Source organism: Thalassophryne amazonica, chromosome 9, assembly GCF_902500255.1.
Source record: "Thalassophryne amazonica chromosome 9, fThaAma1.1, whole genome shotgun sequence".
NCBI classification, from domain to species: Eukaryota; Metazoa; Chordata; class Actinopteri; order Batrachoidiformes; family Batrachoididae; genus Thalassophryne; species Thalassophryne amazonica.
In genome coordinates, this window is record NC_047111.1 from 41,305,301 (window position 1) to 41,323,293 (window position 17,993).

General features: G+C 40.3%; 1 protein-coding gene across 1 annotated transcript; it reads right to left on the reverse strand.

Annotated features, from left to right (window-relative positions):
- Positions 1-322: 322 nt before the first annotated feature.
- On the reverse strand, positions 323-14,638 carry camlg (calcium modulating ligand). The gene is made up of 4 exons (XM_034177954.1): positions 14,366-14,638; positions 10,942-11,402; positions 6,479-6,544; positions 323-2,719 (listed from the first exon to the last, which is right to left on the reverse strand). The coding sequence occupies exons 1-4, from the start codon at positions 14,511-14,513 to the stop codon at positions 2,528-2,530; spliced, it is 867 nt and encodes a 288-aa protein (XP_034033845.1). The 5' UTR covers positions 14,514-14,638; the 3' UTR covers positions 323-2,527.
- Between the last annotated feature and the right edge of the window lie 3,355 nt (positions 14,639-17,993).

Below are 17,993 nucleotides of genomic sequence, written 5' to 3' on the forward strand. Positions count from 1 at the left end.
TTCATTACATTCGCTATATATCTAATGCGTCTCCGTGTGGAGGCTCAAATAAATAAATAAAAACATTACATTATTAATGGTGGCCCGGTGTGAGCCGATCTTATTTTATTTAATTAATAAATACACTACATTTTTCTGGTTCCCCATTGCGAGGCCTGAATATCTGTAAATTTATTAAACGTTGCAATATATACAAATGATATTTGAACAAAATCATTTCCACAATGTTCACCGAGAGCGAAGCAGTCCACAGTACGACTGTGTCACACAGAACAGCAGCAACACAAAATTAAAAAATTCCTGTTTGGACATAGTTTTATGCAGATTTGTCTTTTTTTTTAAGCTTAAAAGTTGCACAAAGTAATTCACATTCAATGACAAAATGCTTTTAATTTCACTCCTTAAAGGAGGCTCCAAAAAGAGGTTAAGTGGTCCCTTCTGAAAGTTGGGCAACGTCACAACAGAAAACACAACTTTTAAGAGAATGTCTGTCACAAAACACAACAGCAAAAGGTCAGTACAAGTTTTAAAAGACTAAAAAAAACAAACAAAAAAAACAAAATAAGTTTTTCAGGTGAGGAAGAGCAATCACAGATACAGTTCCAGAAATGCAGCAACATTAATGAAGCCTTTAGCTGTTCTTCAGCAATACGCAGGGGTCAGTAACTGTGATAATCAATAAAAAGCTCTTCATTCAAACACTCTATGTCTCAAATCTGAAACGTTTTTGACCATCTCGTCAATGTAAATTGAATAATAATGTTTTTCCAAGTCAATGTTTTATACTTTAACAGTAACTCAAGAGCAATAATGGTTATTATCCTATACACAGTCAGATTTAAAGGACATAATGACAATAAAATGATTAAATGTTAACTGTGATGGAATTTTGTATGATATAAGGTGTCTCAAAAAATTTACCCAAAGGTACTCTGAAATATGAATACCAGGAAATGGTTTTACTGGAAAATAATGGTGTTCTCATTTCAGGAACCTTAACATTTATTCTGCAAGACATTAAAGTCCAGGAAAAATGACACAGTTGACCCTAATTCAGAGAACAAAAATCGTTGAGTTCTGTGCAACGCATCCTAAGGGCTGACTTAGATCTCTTTCCATAAAAAATGCAGTCTGAGTGAACTAACTCCCCAGCAAATAGCAAAGAGACTTGAATTTGCTAGGTGGTTTTCTGGAAAATTGGAGATGGATGATTTGATTCTTAGGAAACTTCAGATGAGGCGGCTACTTTGATCATGTGGTGTAACAGATAAAGGGTTAAAACATCAGAAAGGAAAGACTGAACAAAAAACTGTGCATTGGGGAGAACAATTACATGCTTCAGCCACATGGTCATGGTCAAATGTCTGATAATACTGATTGGTTTTTCTGTGTTGTCAGAATACTTTTGGGTACATTTTTTGAGACACCCCATAAACCAACTGTTTGACATTTTTGCAATTGTTGCAGGGAATAATCTAATCACATGCATGTATGAAACTTGGAGTAGTTGTGGTTGCAGTTACATGTGTCTTGAAATGAGCTTGTATGTCACTTTATTTAATTTCCAAAGCCTGGGTCACTGCTGCTTAAAGAAGTAAGTCCTATGCAGGCCATGAGGACAGTCAGGCCCAGTCTCTTCTTTGGATCCTGTAGTGTGAAGCAGATTAGAGTTTATGACTCCTGCCGAACAGGATGCCAGTCCATCGCAGGTTACCCCAGTCAAGGCCAGTACCCTTTTACAGCTGAGTGGATTGCCATAATGCAGATTAAGTGTTTTGACAAAGGACATAGGTATCCTGAAGAACACACCTGAAATGGAACCTCAGTCTATATACAGGAGCATCTCAACATATTAGAATATTGAGGAAAAGTTTAATTTTTTTGTCAGTTATTTCAGAAAGTGAAATTTTTACATATTTTTGACTCATTACATGGAACCTCATAGGTTTCAGGCCTTTTTTATTTTGACTATGGGGAATAAAATGCTCTGCTCCAAACAAGTGGAAACAAAGTGTGATACCATATACTTCCGTACAGGGCAAACATGATTGGGAGACCAGTAAGATCAACATGAGTCCTAGAGGAACTTGTGTAATTTGTGGCTTTACTTCTTCCCCAGAACAGTTATACTCCAGAGCAGTGTGTACACAGGCAATACTCGCTGGCACACTACGAGATGTGTTGAATGAGTTTAGACAAAAGATTTCAAATGGAATCCAAAGACCACAAGAAACTTTGTCAACCACAGCGAGCGGCTAAGCATCTGAGACCTGTATGCACACCCATATTTCATTTAATTTCTTATCTGACTTCTCAATTTCCTGTTAAAATTATCAACAGACAAGTCGAACACTGACACCTGAAGCAATGAAGTAACAAGTTCAAGTCCAGCAGATGTGACCCTGGTAGAGAGGCAGCAGGATTCAGTAGTTGACCACCTCAGCCAGTGTACACAAGCTCGTCTTATTGTAAAGGAGATGTAAGAAAGACATGAAACAACTGGAGTAAGGAGGGCATTCTGGATGATTCAGGGAGTCTCTGAGCCAATGAAGACCAAGACCTCGTGTGAGATTATGAAGGTGAAGAAGTAGACGCAGAGGTCAGCAAAGACGTCGCCCATCCTCCTGTAGGTGTCCATGGAATGGTTGATGACCTCAGCGGGAATACCGGACAGCAACAGGGCAGCCGTCAGCATGGTGGTTTGAGTCTTCTTCTCTACCTTTATGGAAAGGAACACATGAGAAGAAACTTTCAGGGGCAATTACAATCAGGTAGTACATTCAATTCAACACAGCCTCAAATCCATAATTATTTGGGCAATTACCATTAATATGAATAATGTGAACTCAAACTACAGCCTTTCAGCCTTGAGTATTGACACCGAAACCATGTGACGAGGTACCAGAACTACAGTACGATTTGTACATTATTCTACCTTTTTCTGCAGTCTACACTGTGCTTGTCAAGAGAAACTGCTGTCCTTCCATCCGTACTGATTTAAATACCTCATTTCAACATAATCCCAGTTTAAGTCCACACACGTTTTCCAGCGTTGCTGCAGTGCCTTAATACCGTTCTCATAGAAGGTCTTATCCTGGAGCTTAATGAAGTCTTCCACTCCATATATGCCACCATTATCAGTATTATAATTAGTTCTAGCAAGATGCCTTTTCATATTTGGAAACAGATGGAAGTCCGAAGGGACCAAATTAGGGGAATAAGGTGGGTGCAGTACAAGTTCAAAGCCACATTCATAAATTGCAGCCATTGCAATGACTGACGTGTGGACCGGAGCATTGTTCTGGTGAAACAGAACACCTCATCAGAGCACTCCACGCTGCTTCGACTTTATTTTCTCCCGCAGTTGTTGCGAAAGGGACCATAATAGTGCTCACTTACTCTTCTGTCAGCGAGGACCATATCATTGATGTTCTGGATCATGTCAGTCAAGGTGTCAGTTATGGATCATCCTGAGCTTGCTCCATTCTCTATGCTTGTTCTGCCCCTCTTGAATTCAGTGGACCAGCATTTAACTGTAGCGTAATACTGGGCATCCTCCGCGAATGTTATTACCATGTCCCAGTGGATCTCCTTTGGAGACCTTTCCTTTTGCATGAGATACTAAAACACAGCACGCCCTACAGCTTTGTCCATTTTGCCAATCTGGCACACCCCAACTCACTTCACTGAAACATTGTCTCTGCAACCTTGTATCCAGTGAGGAAAAATTTCAATCTTTTTTTTTTGATCAAATATTTTATTAAATTATATTGTATTATATTTGAGGCAGAAAGAAAAAACATTGTAATGAGTCAAATCTATTACAATAGCCAATGGTAAATATGTATGTATCATCAATTGTCAGAATATATACATACATTAACCCCACCCCCCGAAAAAAAAAAAAATTAAAATTACCTTGCAACAAACACACACTTATTTAAAGTCCAGTATTACTTACGTAAGACTTACTTAAATGTTAATGCTTGTTTGAGAAAAGTGTATAAAGTGTGTAGTGAGGGGTTTTACAGCCTTAAAACATCTCTAATAATTGTAAAAAATAACGCTGACTACTTCGTGGATTTCGCCTATTGCGGGTTATTTTTAGAACGTAACTCCTGCGATAAACGAGGGACCACTGTAATACCAAACCAAATCCCAGTCAAACTCAGGGTGAAGCTTTGGGACATCCCTTCCCCAAACAGAGTCCAGTGGAAGATTGGTATAAGAGGACTCAAGTAATTGACAATAGAGCTGAGTGACAAAACCCCTTGACGTATCCTTATCATAAAAAAAATTATGAAATGGGTGTCACTGCAACGGTCTATCCCAAGGTACCCATAAGCTTTAAATGCTGTCTGAAGTTGAAGAAAAAAGAGGTACCAGGGAGCTCATACCAGCTTGAACGATCCTGAAAAGACCGCAAACCAGTAGTGTTAAAAATATCGCCTAAGGTATGAATGCCTTTCTTTTCCCACTGAGGAAAAAAGATAGGCCGATGTCCTATCAGTAGTTTATTATTTTTAAACAGCGGGGTGTTACAGTGCCACTCGCATCTCACAGCACAAGATTTCTGAACGTCACGCCATACCTGAATAACGTGCGTGATCAGGGGGCCAAACCGCAACTGGCATTGCTTAACAGAAATGTTAGCACAGACAATATCTTGGAGCCTATGGGGAGACACGAGTGCCTCCTCCAAAGACCACCAAGAAACCTTCGCCTTTGGGTCAAACCAAGTGATTAGAGGTCGTAGTGAAAATGCATAAAAATATAATTTAAAATTTGGAAATGCCAAACCGCCAGCCTTTTTCATCCTCTGAGCAGTGGACATCTTATCCTTGACTGCTTATTGTTCCAGATAAATCTGTATGTAGCTGACTGAAATTTTTGCCAGTAACCAACCGGGGGACACACAGGGAGAATTGAACTGATAAAATTAACCCTTGGTAATATATTCATTTTAATGATTGAAGACCGGGCCTGTAGTGAGTTAGGTAAACCAGACCATCTGTTGAGGTCCCGAAGAACATTTTCATACAATTTAGAGTAATTATACTTTATAATCTGGTTTATAGTGGGAAATATTTCAACGCCAAGATATTTGAATGCTCAATCATGGGAATGTTAGCAGGGAGGGTAGCTGCTCTAGCCACATCATTAAGAGGCAGATTTTGACCAGTTGACTCTAAAGCTGGAAAGATTCCCAAAGTCCTCCACAGCTATTAAAAGGTGCAGGACTGAAACAGAAGGATTTTGCAGAAAAAGGAGCACATCATCTGCATATAAATTCAAGTGGTGAACTGTACTACTAATAAGAATAGGGGAAATATTTTGAGATTGTCTAAAAATTGTGCTAATCGTTCCATGGATAGGGCAAAAAGGCCCAGACTTAAAGGACAGCCCTGTCTAGATGACCTTGAAACAGGAAAAAGTGAAGAACAGATCTTACCGGTAAGAACCATGGCTGAAGGGACTGTATAAAGGACTTTGATCATATGAATAAACCTCTCTCCCAGACCCATCCTTCCAAGAACTGACCATAAATATGCCCATTCTAACCTGTCAAATGCTTTCATGGCATCCAAAGACAAGATAGCTGTGGGAGTCCCAATATGTTTGCATGCATCAATAATGTGTAGCAAACGCCTGAGATTATCTGTTGCCAAACGGCCTTTTATGACACCAGTTTGATCACAAGGAACCAAAGATGTCATATAGTTCTGTAACTGGCGGGCTAACATCTTGGCATAGATTTTAAGGTCTGCACAGAGCAAACTTAACGGTCTATAGCTACCACATTCAGTCGGGTTCTTACCTTTCTTAAGAAACAAAGAGATGAGAGCTAAATTGATGTCCCTAGAAAAACAACCTTCCTCCACTGAATGTAGAATCATTGAGTGTAACAGAGGGCCCATCAGATCCCAGAAAGTGAGGTCGAACTCAGGTGGTATACCATCCCATCCAAGTGCCTTACCATGCCTCATCTCAGAGACTGTCTCTTTAAAATTTCAGACATTCTCAAGCCAAGAGAAATGTTGGTTTCTAAGAAGGCTAAAGATGGAGAACCATACCCTACTTTTTCTTGGTAAGGCTCAAAACCTTTCAATCACCCTTCATAGATGCTCAGCTGCTCCATGCTAAATGTGTATTATTGCCTTAGTTTATTTAGTAAAACAAACAGAAACAGATGATTTCAAGTAAAATCTGTTCAGTGACCATATGAAGTCCAAAGACTTTTTTTTCTCCATATGGGTTTGAGTCGACTCATTAAAGGGCCAAACAGAATATTTTTCTGTAGGCCCAACAGTCATCACACAACACATCCATCAAAATCCAATAGATCACATTTCTGTGTTTTCCAAAGTAGCTCATTCAGCAACAGACTGTCTTCTGATCTGTAAAAATCAACACTCAGGCTTTTCCAAGCAGCTCATCAGAATAATTATAATTATTACAATGTGTATTCCAAACTTACCTTTGGAAAGTACTTGGACAGACCCATGTAGCCCAGTTCAAGGGTGAGAAATGGAGCAAATATTGACTAGAGAGAAAGAATAGAAATTGCATCATTACAGCGATTATGATATTTCTGCTAGAATTATTAAGCATCAGTGAGTGTGTGCTGACAATTTCAAATTCATCATGTGACATTCCAACTAAATTAATGTACAATACATAAAGTAACACAATATGTAAAGTGGATTTTCTGCACTTCTCCCATCAGCGCAATCAAAGCCAACATCACAGCTGTATTGCTGTTTCTTAGCATGAAACCATATATTACTCAAAAAAGGACATATTCCCAAGCAACGGGACAAATATGAAAAGACTGCCACAACAGCTGTGGTGTGTGCATGAATACAGTTTGTGGATCCACAGCAGACCTGGGTCGTGCGTGAATGATTTTTCATAATTTCTTCAAGCCACGTTCAGAAGTGCATCAAACCCTGTCGGCTGTACAAAATGGTTTTTAGGATGCACTGTCTCTACTTCTCTGGTATGTTTTCAGCGCCAAACTCTAATACCTGTTTATAACAACTTGGTAACCAATATTAATCTGTTTGCTGAAAAGGTATTTAATATGAATGTAATTAGCTATTGTTGGGAAGAATTAAAGCTGAGATCGAACTGTGTGCCACAGAATTTATTGCTGAGTGATAAATTTTGTATGATGATTAATACCAAAAATACAAGAATGTGTCATGTTTCATGTCTCTGCTGTCTGTCTCTGTCTTCTGTCTCCCTCTATTGTCTCTTGGTGTGTTGCGAATGTAGTCCAGTTTTGAAAAGCCTAATTTTGTCCTGGTTTATTTGCTGAATGCTTATGTAGTTTGGTTTAGTTTCTAAGTATTTAGGTTTGGTTTAATTGTGAGTATTCTCATCTGGTTTGGAGCCTGACCGATATAGCAGTGCATTGATAATATCTGAGTGAATGGGGGAGAAGGGCCTAAGTCAGGGAGGTGACCAAGACCCTGATAGTCACTCAATCAGAGCTCCAGCATTCCTCTGTGGAGAGAGGAGAACCTGCCGAGGACAACTATCTCACCAGCAGTCCACCAATCAGGCCTGTATGGTAGAGTGGCCAGACGGAAGCCACTCCTTAGTAAAAGGCACATGGCAGCCCTCGTGGAGTTTGCCAAAAGGTACCTGAAGGACTTTCAGACCATGAGAAACTAAATTCTCTAGTCTGATGAGACAAATATTGAACTCTTTGGCACGAATGTCAGGTGTCATGTTTGGAAGAAACCAGGCACCATTTCTACAGTGAAGCATGGTGGTGGCAGCATCATGCTGTGGGGATTTTTTCAGCAGCAGGAACTGGGAGACTAGTCAGGATTGAGGGAAAGATGAATGCAGCAGTGTAGAGAGACATCCTAGATGAAAAGCTGCTCCAGAGCGGTCTTGACCTCAGACTGGGGCGGCGGTTCATCTTTCAGCAGGACAATGACCCAAAGCACACAACCAAGATATCAAAGGAGTGACTTCAGAACAACTCTGTGAATGTCCTTGAGTGGCCCAGCCAGAGCCCAGACCTGAATTCAATTGAACATACAGGCCTGATTGCCGGTGAGATGGCTGTCCTTCTTGGAAGGACGTGATTTCTTAGATTTTTAAAATTTTTAATAAGTTTGCAAAAATTTCTAAAAAAAAATTTCATGTGCGGTGTGAGTAGAATTTTGAGGGAAAAAATTAATTACCTCCATTTTGGAATAAGGCTGTAACATAAAATGCAGAAAAAGTGAAGCGATGTGAATACTTTCCAGATGCACTATATGTTTTATTTTTGCCAATATGAACTTTTATTTTATAATATAAACAATGCTGAAAAACACTTTGGCTGTTGAAAACAGTGCCATTACATCATTTGTCCAGAAGAGGGTGGTCAGACAGCACTGCTTACAATGCTGTCAAGCAAGGCTGGGACCATCATCACCCTTTGGTTACATTAGATCCAAGAGACAGAGGCAAAGCGACCAGCAATCAATCAAAGCGGGTGTTTTACAGCATCAAGAGACAAGTGATCACTTTGTTGCTAGCTAAGCATAGCCAAAATAGACAAGAAGTCTATTTTATGCAAATACTGATCAATGGGACATGGCAACTGCCAATCTGACTGAAGGCAGCGTAACGACATTTGTTGGTTGGTTGTTCATGATTCTTATAGGTATTTCTAATAAATTTCATGTTTAAATGGTAAAACATCAAGTCTCAATTACATTTTCTTTCTTAAAGGTTTACTAGCAAAACGATAAAATCGTTGCCATTTTTTTTTTCGCAGTTTTGCAGAATTTTTTTAGTGCAATTTTGCATGTTTTTTTTTTTTTTTTTTACAGTGCATTGTGTTCTGCGTCCTTATCAGGCAGGCCGGTCGCGGCACCGGTCGGCATCACCGTGATTGCTCTCACTGCCTGCGATAGGCTTACTGAATCTGCGGGCTCGGTAAACGCATCAGCGGGCCACTCACACTGCCCCCTTGTCTGCTGTAGGGAGCTGCGCCAAATCTGGCAACAGGTCTACTACAGACTACGCTCGCTGTTTTGATGCGGATGTTGACCGCAGCCGCAGAGCTCCGTGGCCACCGAGAGAGGACTTGGATTCTTTGCGGGTCCCGCATCCGTACCTCTGGAGGCAGTGAGCGAAGGGAGAGTTCTGCGTGTGTCTGTTTATAATCTTCTTGCCCAGAAGAAAAAAAGAGAGTGTTTACACAGAAGAGAAAACTGAGAAAATGTTAATGCCTGTTTGAGAAGTGTATAAAGTGTGTAGTGAGGGGTTTTACAGCCTTAAAACATCTATAATAATTGCAAAAAATAGTGCTGACTACTTCGCGGATTTCGCTTAACAAGGGACCAATATATATATATATATATATATATATATAAAATACTTCTTTTTTTTTTGCCCCAAATATTGATGGGGCTCTAGTCCATTTAATTCCTTGGCATTTATTCAGCATTCTGTTTTTTAACTGTCCACTTAGTGTTGGATTATTTCTAAGTACCTTGTGTTGGTTCAGTTCTTAAGCCCCTTTCACATTGGCGTATTCGTAGAGCTGCTCATTGTGGCGTATTGTCTATGCTGAGTTGAGCAGCTCTACGCCCACTTTTAGCAGCTCTACATCGAGTTTTTTCTCTCTACGCAGCAGTATGTTGAGGGCTACACGCGTAGGACAGAAGAAATTAAACATGTTTAATTTTCTTTGGCGTAGAGCGCTGGACACAGCTTTAAGCAGGTCTACGCAGCACAGCGTTACTGCATGCAAGTCTGTGCAACACTGTGCTTCTGTACACAACAAAAATCTGAGTGCTGCATCCAGAGGAATCAGCTGAGAACATGATCACATAGCCCACAGCGCCTGTGTGTGCTCAGAACAGGGAATCAAACCTCAACTCAGAAATCCAGAAACACAACAGAAACAGTAGGTTGGTCGCTCTCTCTCTCTGTCTAATCAAACCTGTGACTTTAAAATAAAAGCGCACTCGCTGCATGTCTGTGCGCTCATCAAACGCCCTGATCGATCAGGTCTGATCAAACCTGTGACTTTAAAATAAAAGCGCACTCGCTGCATGTCGTGCGCTCATCAAACGCCCTGATCGTGGCAGTAATGCAACTGTGAAAACCTCATGATACAGTCCACTGTTTTCCAAGTGCAGTGATGTGTTCTGCACAGCCGGCAGGAGCGAACTGGGTTTAAATAGCGGCAAGGTACACACGACTGTGTGCACACACGCAGATGCAAGTATGACACGAACATGGAAAAAGGCTGAGTATGCACGCATTTCGAGCGTATTTAAATGAAACACAACACCGCAATACGCAGCTCTACGAATACGCCAATGTGAAAGGGGCTTTACTTTGACATGGTCTTGTCTACTTTTGCTTGCTTTCTTCCCGGTTCCACACCTGTGTTTACTCAGCCGATTTGTGTGTACCTGACTTGAATTAGTGATCGCCTCCAAAAACTTAACTTGTGTTCCCATTGCTGAGACATCATTTGTTCTCCCTTTGTGTTCCCCTGTGCCTCCTGTTGTTCCTGAGCTAGCCTGATGATTAATGGACTTTTGCCTATTATGACTGATCGCTGTGTGTGACCATCTGCTGATTCATTATTTAATCAGTTTGCCTTTTCTCTCACAGACACTGTTAAACAGCCCTTGTGTGTAACCTTGGACTGCATTTGGATGCAATTAAAAAATCTTTTGATTACCTCCTGCCTGTTCTCTGCACCAGGGTCACATCTGACCTTAATCTGTTAGAGGAATGCGTGGGCCACATCATAAAAGACATCAATGCTGTATTTGCACATTTTCACTTGTCTTAATTGGCTACAAGTGAATATACTTAATGTGAATGACTTTACGTCTGGCTTATCATCAGATCACAGGTAAACTGAATAAAGCAAATTGAATAAAGCAATGTGCAAACAACAACCAGGCTCACCAGATACTTGCAGACAAAAACCCGAACAAAAATGGCGAGGAGGACACTGCCGATAAGCCTGAAGATTCTGAAGGGATCAAACTCCTCTGATTCTGACCCTCCATCCTGTGTTCCCTTCTCATTGGCCAGCTGATCCTGCAGTTTAATGGCCTCATCAAAGCGAGAGATGTACTTTTGCAGGCCTTGGCGAGTGGAACCACTCAGGTCATCTGATGCCCTCTCCCCCTTGGGTCTGAGTCGGAGTCCTCCAGTGTTGTCCTCAAGAGTGCCTCCTGTTAGCTCACTGTAGTCGGGCAAAGGCGAGCCCCTCCTCTCAGGGGTGGCACCGAGAGAGCGGCTACCAAACCCTGCCGCCTCTGGAAGGAAGGGTGACTGTCTCGGTGAAGCTGAAGACAACGACCGTGTTTCTGTCCTGCTCAGATCAAGGTGGAGGCGGGGCTCTGTGGGACGTCGTGATGCTCCTGATGATGGAAAAGAGAAAGATGACCCAATGATGTCATACTGAACAACTCCACTTTGTTGTATCCAGTTAATAAACCAATGGTTCCTCAAACACAATGAGGTCTCCTGGAAGAAAATGTATTTTTCAATAATAGATGAGTTCCTCATCTTAATGTGCATGTATACTGCCACATCAACACTGCAATCTATATCAGCCAATGTGAGCCTTCTGCACTCTTTACCTGTATTAATTGCACCTGTTTGAACTTGTTACCTGTATAAAAGACACCTGTTCACACACTCAATTAATCACACTCCAACCTGTCCACCATAGCCAAGATCAAAGAGCTGTCTAAGGACACCAGGGACAAAACTGTAAACCTGCACAAGGCTGGGATGGACTACAGGACAACAGGCAAGCAGCTTGGTAGAAGACAACAACTGTTATGATTATTTATTAGAAAGTGGAAGAAACACAAGATGACTGTCAATCTCCCTCGGTCTGGGATTCCATGCAAGATCTCACTTTGTGGGGTAAGGATGATTCTGAGAAAGAACTACACAGGAGGACCTGGTCAATGACCTGAAGAGAGCTGGGACCACAGTCACAAAGATTACCTTAGTAACATACGATGCTGTCATGGTTTAAAATCCTGCAGGGCAGCAAGGTCCCCCTGCTCAAGCCAGCACAAGTCCAGGCCCGTTTGAAGTGCACCAGTGACCATCTGGATGATCCAGAGGAGGCATGGGAGAAGGTCATGTGGTCAGATGAGACATAGATGTCCATAAATTATGTGTAATAATATGACATGACACGGGAAATAAGGAATGAACACCTGAACAAAAGTGGTGCAAAACGGTATGGAAAGCCAAGACACCAGCTGAAATCTATCAGTAATTAGATAGCAATCCTTCCCCTTGTCAGTGCAAATTAACATCAGCTAATTCAGTCCCAACTGACAGCCTATAAAAAGGTTTCTCATAAACAAGGTGTCACACAAGAAACATCTAATGATGGGTAAAAGCATAAAGCTCTCTCAAGATCTTTGCAACCTTATTGCTGCAAAACACACTGATGGTATTAGTTACAGAAGGATTTCTAAACTACCAGTGAGTTCCAGTGAGCACTGTGGCCATAATCTGGAAATGAAAAGAATATCATTTCTCCATAAACCAGCCACAAGCAGGTGCTCCTCCAAGATCTCTGACAGAACACTGAAAAGAGTTGTCCATGATCCAAGGACCACTTCAGAAAGAAGTAGATTTGGCAGGTACAATTGTTAAAAAAGAAAACAATAAGTATTCTTTATTGTCATTGTAAATTGATCAACAATGAAATTCTCTTTGAGCACAGTTCTTTTCACAGCAGGAGGAATAAAAGGTCAACTAATAAAAATAAAATACAATTTACAATGTAAAGGACAGAATGTTCATTAAATACACAATGCACAGTTTAGGTGCAAAGGTCTTGCTCAGGCTTTCTACAGAGCTTTCACAGACCGGGGAAAGAAGCTGTTTCTAAGTCGTTCTGTCTATGCCTCCATGACTCTGAAATCATGAAGGCATACACAGAATGACTGGGTGTTGTTCCCTCTATGTGAAAATACGAAACAGTCATTCATTCACCAAATGAGGATGTGAAAAGAAATTTTTAGAAAAATTTCAAATCGAGCATATTTATAAAAAAAAATGTTCTGGCACTCCTGAAATAGCAATAAGCTTGATTTTCTTATAGATGAGATCTAATATGTCAAAACAAATAGGAGAGAAAAAAAAAATCAGTGATTTCTCTAGCATACATCTATAGTAAGAAGCACTTACTATAGTAAGTAGTATAGTAAGTATAGTAGCATTTACTTACGTTTTAAATTTTCAACCATTTCCAGAGCCTTGGGAGGGCAAAGGGGCATAAGCTATACAAAATCTGACAAGATTTTCAAATTCTACATAAGAAGTTAGCCCTTTCAAAGCTGAGCATTCTATACAATTGAAGATATTCATGTTGGAAAGTGCACAGAGAGCCTAGTTTGGTAAAATTCAAATAATTAATTATAATTTACAGGGGCTGTGGCTTCAACATTATTTGAGATACAGACCTACATCTGTAATTTTTTTTCAGAAGTATCTGAGAGGGTGACCTGGGACCTGAAGGATGACTTGAGATGTACTGACCGATGTGTTCGCCATCCACTGTACAAGTGACATTTGCCTGAATACTGCACTGTCAGACAAAATGAAGCGAATGTGGTGTGTGTTGTTCATGAGCTTCTGGCTGTGTGTTCCAATGGAAGTGGTCCAACCAGTGTGAAGTTGGCACCGGGTTCGATATTCAAATATGGCGCCTGCTCTTGTACACACTACTGCCCTGCAACAATCCATCCAACTTCCAGTTCCAAGATGTTGGTCAAAACTAGATGGTGTCTTGGATGGCACAGGGGCAGTTTAGTTGTTTAACAATGGGAAAATCCCAATAGTCCAACAATAAAGTCAATAGCTAAAAAAATCATACACTGTGCCACCCTAGACAAGATGGCTCTCCAACCACCCATCTTAGATGGGCAAAACCAGATGGTGTCTCGGGTGGTACAGCGGCAACTTGGAGTGTAGCAACAAGGCAAAGACGGCAACCCCTCCAATTACAGAAATTCACTGCATGTCAGTGAATGCCAGTTCCATCTTGGAACTGGAAGTGGTTGCAGGGCAGTATTGTGCATAGAATGGCGCAATGGAGCATGTTCTTAAAATATATATATTCTTACAAGAGCTAACTCCACATTCGAATTTTGAACCTGGTGCCAACTTCACACTGGTAGTGGTCCATTGCTTTAAAAACATTTGTTGCTTTATGACATCACAACGGGCTAATGGGAGGGAGACAGAATGCAGCGTGCCCAAGAACACGCAAAAACCATTTAACAGCCATCACGTTTCCAAGCGGTGGAAGGGGGTGAAATGTAGAACTGTAAAACTAATCGAATATTACCGTTGTTTTCACTGTCGTGTTTGGAGAAACCCACGATCCTATTCATCCGGTCCTCTGAATTGAGGAGCAGTTTTCTCCTCCGCATTTCTGCTCTCCTCTGGGCCGCAGACAGACTCGGTTTCTGCTCCGTGGAGTCTGTGCTCTCCATGACGCAAGTAAACGAGAGTAAGGAGCAAAACAAAGAAACGACGACCACAACGACAAAAGCAACCACAGAAGAACTGATACAAATCCGTCTGTCGAGAAGGCGCACAGTGATTACGTCACGATTGAGTGACACAGCATTACGGATACAAAAGAGGACGACTGACCGCCATCTTATGTAGGTATTAATAAAAAAAATAGTTTGATTGTACCATAGACAGTGTATAAACACATATAAACATGCAGCACACGAAGACTTTTGCTTCTGTATATTACATTAAAATTTGAATGAAATTTATGAAATTATGAACATAACAGTTACTGAAATGACTAAACTACAAAGGAATCATGAAGCAGGTACCAGGTAAATTCTGATATTTACATTACCACAACAAATAATTTCCCAGTAAATAAAATGCAACTTTCTGGACTAAGTAGTAATTAATTTTAAATGATGTATTTTTTCTTTCTTTCTTGCCAAAAATACATTATCTCAATCCATAACAGTGAGAATTTACTGAATGTAAGATGCTGTAGTGTCAGATGTTGTCACAATTATTTCTGAATGTTGTGTGATGAACAATTTTGTAGGATTATTTAGCCATATTTAGCACTTGGTGTTACTATCACTACTCAAATTATTCCAGCTGCATCAGTTTGCAGAGCCAGTAACTGCATATTTGTGCGTGCATATCAAAAATATAAAGCTGACCTTGTGTGTCTGTGTTCACTACAGCCACAGTAATTAAAGCAATCCACACCAAACTTGCTATGGTCACTGGGGCCGTTATATATCACACACGGTCAGCCTTATATATTAGCTCACAACCCACTCGCTGAAGCCCTTATTTTCACAGTTCATGTGGTACTCAGGTTGTGGCCCAGTCACACGGCACATGACGATTCCTGAACGAAGGGAAAAAGTAAAAAAACGTAGCAAGAATCACACTTTACTTACTATGTCTCTTACCAAAAAGTAGTATATGCAAGTATGTTTCAAGTATACTTCTAGTTTACTTTTTATATACTTATCAGTACTGTTTTTTGGTAAGGGTTAGTAGGTAGCTGGCTTAGGGTGCACTTTAATTACAATCTGAATGGGTGCGCGCTGGCATGCTGTGTGCCAGGTAAAGCGTGTGTTTTTTCAATTAAAATGCTATCACCTTTTTTAATCATCATTCACTTGAGTCTCATGAATGTCTAAAATTGCTCTATGAAAATTAATGACAGCATACACACAATGCAGTGCAACTTACTACACCTTAACTAAAGTGACATGAACAATCACATGGCTAAAATTCATCTCTTACCTGTGCGTAGAACAGGTAGCTCAGCTAGTATATATACAGATATATAATTCTAGACCATCCCCTACCATCAAAAAATGGCTGCCATAAATAGTACCATGAAAAGGGCCCAGTTGCCCTCAGTGTTTTCTTACAGGAACATTTACAGTAGTGTTCAGAATAATAGTAGTGCTGTGTGACTAAAAAGATTAATCCAGGTTTTGAGTATATTTCTTATTGTTACATGGGAAACAAGGTACCAGTAGATTCAGTAGATTCTCACAAATCCAACAAGACCAAAAATTCATGATATTCACACTCTTAAGGCTATGAAATTGGGCTATTAGTTAAAAAAAAAAGTAGAAAAGGGGGTGTTCACAATAATAGTAGTGTGGCATTCAGTCAGTGAGTTTGTCAATTTTGTGGAACAAACAGGTGTGAATCAGGTGTCCCCTATTTAAGGATGAAGCCAGCACCTGTTGAACATGCTTTTCTCTTTGAAAGCCTGAGGAAAATGGGACGTTCAAGACATTGTTCAGAACAGTAGTTTGATTAAAAAGTTGATTGGAGAGGGGAAAACTTATACGCAGGTGCAAAAGATTATAGGCTGTTCATCTACAATGATCTCCAATGCTTTAAAATGGACAAAAAAAAACCAGAGATGCATGGAAGAAAACGGAAAACAACCATCAAAATGGATAGAAGAATAACCAGAATGGGAAAGGCTCACCCATTGATCAGCTCCAGGATGATCAAAGACAGTCTGGAGTTACCTGTAAGTGCTGTGACAGAAGACGCCTGTGTGAAGCTAATTTATTTGCAAGAATCCCCCGCAAAGTCCCTCTGTTAAATAAAAGGCATGTGCAGAAGAGGTTACAATTTGCCAAAGAACACATCAACTGGCCTAAAGAGAAATGGAGGAATATTTTGTGGACTGATGAGAGTAAAATTGTTCTTTTTTGGTCCAAAGGCTGCCGACAGTTTGTGAGACGACCCCCAAACTCTGAGTTCAAGCCACAGTTCACAGTGAAGACAGTGAAGCATGGTGGTGCAAGCATCATGATATGGGCATGTTTCTCCTACTATGGTATTGGGCCTATATATCACATACCAGGTATCATGGATCAGTTGGGATATGTCAATACTTGAAGAGGTCATGTTGCTTTATGCTGAAGAGGACATGCCCTTGAAATGGGTGTTTCAACAAGACAATGACCCCAAGCACACTCAATGAGCAAAATCTTGGTTCCAAACCAAGAAAATTAATGCCTCGCAGATGTGAAGAAATCATGAAAAACTGGTTATACAACTAAATACTAGTTTAGTGATTCACAGGATTGATAAAAAAGCAGTTTGAACATAATACTTTTGAGTTTGTAGCATCAACAGCAGATGCTACTATTATTGTGAACACCCCTTTTTTTGTTTCCCATGTAACAATAATAAATATACTCAAAACCTGGATTAATCTTTTTAGTCACATAGCACTATTATTCTGAACACTACTGTATATACAGTACCTGTACAGTCACATGCATCACATGGCAGATCCAGAAGGCACAGGCCATGTTAGGTGTAATCCTATTATTGTAAACTACAATTGGCTCTCTGACCAGTCATTGGCAGTATTTATTTGAATTCATTGTTGAGAAACTGTGTCAGATATATGTGTAGAGATGCAACAGTCATAATGGTCGTTGAGTTGGGTATTATACCACTTTGCTTACTGAGGCCAAAAATCAAAACAAACAAAAAAACCCTTATAGATATTTTGGGAGTGTGTGGGTTGATGACCGTCAAGAATCAAGACTAAAATCCCTTTTCCAATTACTGGTCTCAGCCACCCAGAACTGTATCCATGTAACTGTCAAGGGCACAATTTAGAACTAGAAATTGGGGGGACAAAGTGCAAGGCCCGCAGGGCCGAAGCCCATAGGCCGGGGGTCTGGTCAGATGCATTCTGAGCATCCAGAACAGTAATTTTAATGTTTTGAGAAGACCATAAAGTGGACACCATTTGACTTATGCAATTTGAAACTGTGGATGTAAGTACTTTAGTCTGAGAATAGCCAGCATTGATTTTATTAACATCCTGGTGTAAACAAGGTATCACCACGTGTAGAACTCAAAAAGAATGATAGGTTGAGTTCTCATTAAAAAAACAACTGCAATGTGGTAAAATGTATTCATAAATATGA

Coding starts and splice junctions, on each gene's coding strand:
- camlg (XM_034177954.1), bottom strand. CDS start 14,513: ATGGAGAGCACAGACTCCACGGAGCAGAAACCGAGTCTGTCTGCGGCC. Junction 11,403..14,365: donor ACACGACAGTGAAAACAACG/GTAATATTCGAT, acceptor TTCCATCATCAG/GAGCATCACGACGTCCCACA. Junction 2,720..6,478: donor TGTCCAAGTACTTTCCAAAG/GTAAGTTTGGAA, acceptor CTTTCCATAAAG/GTAGAGAAGAAGACTCAAAC.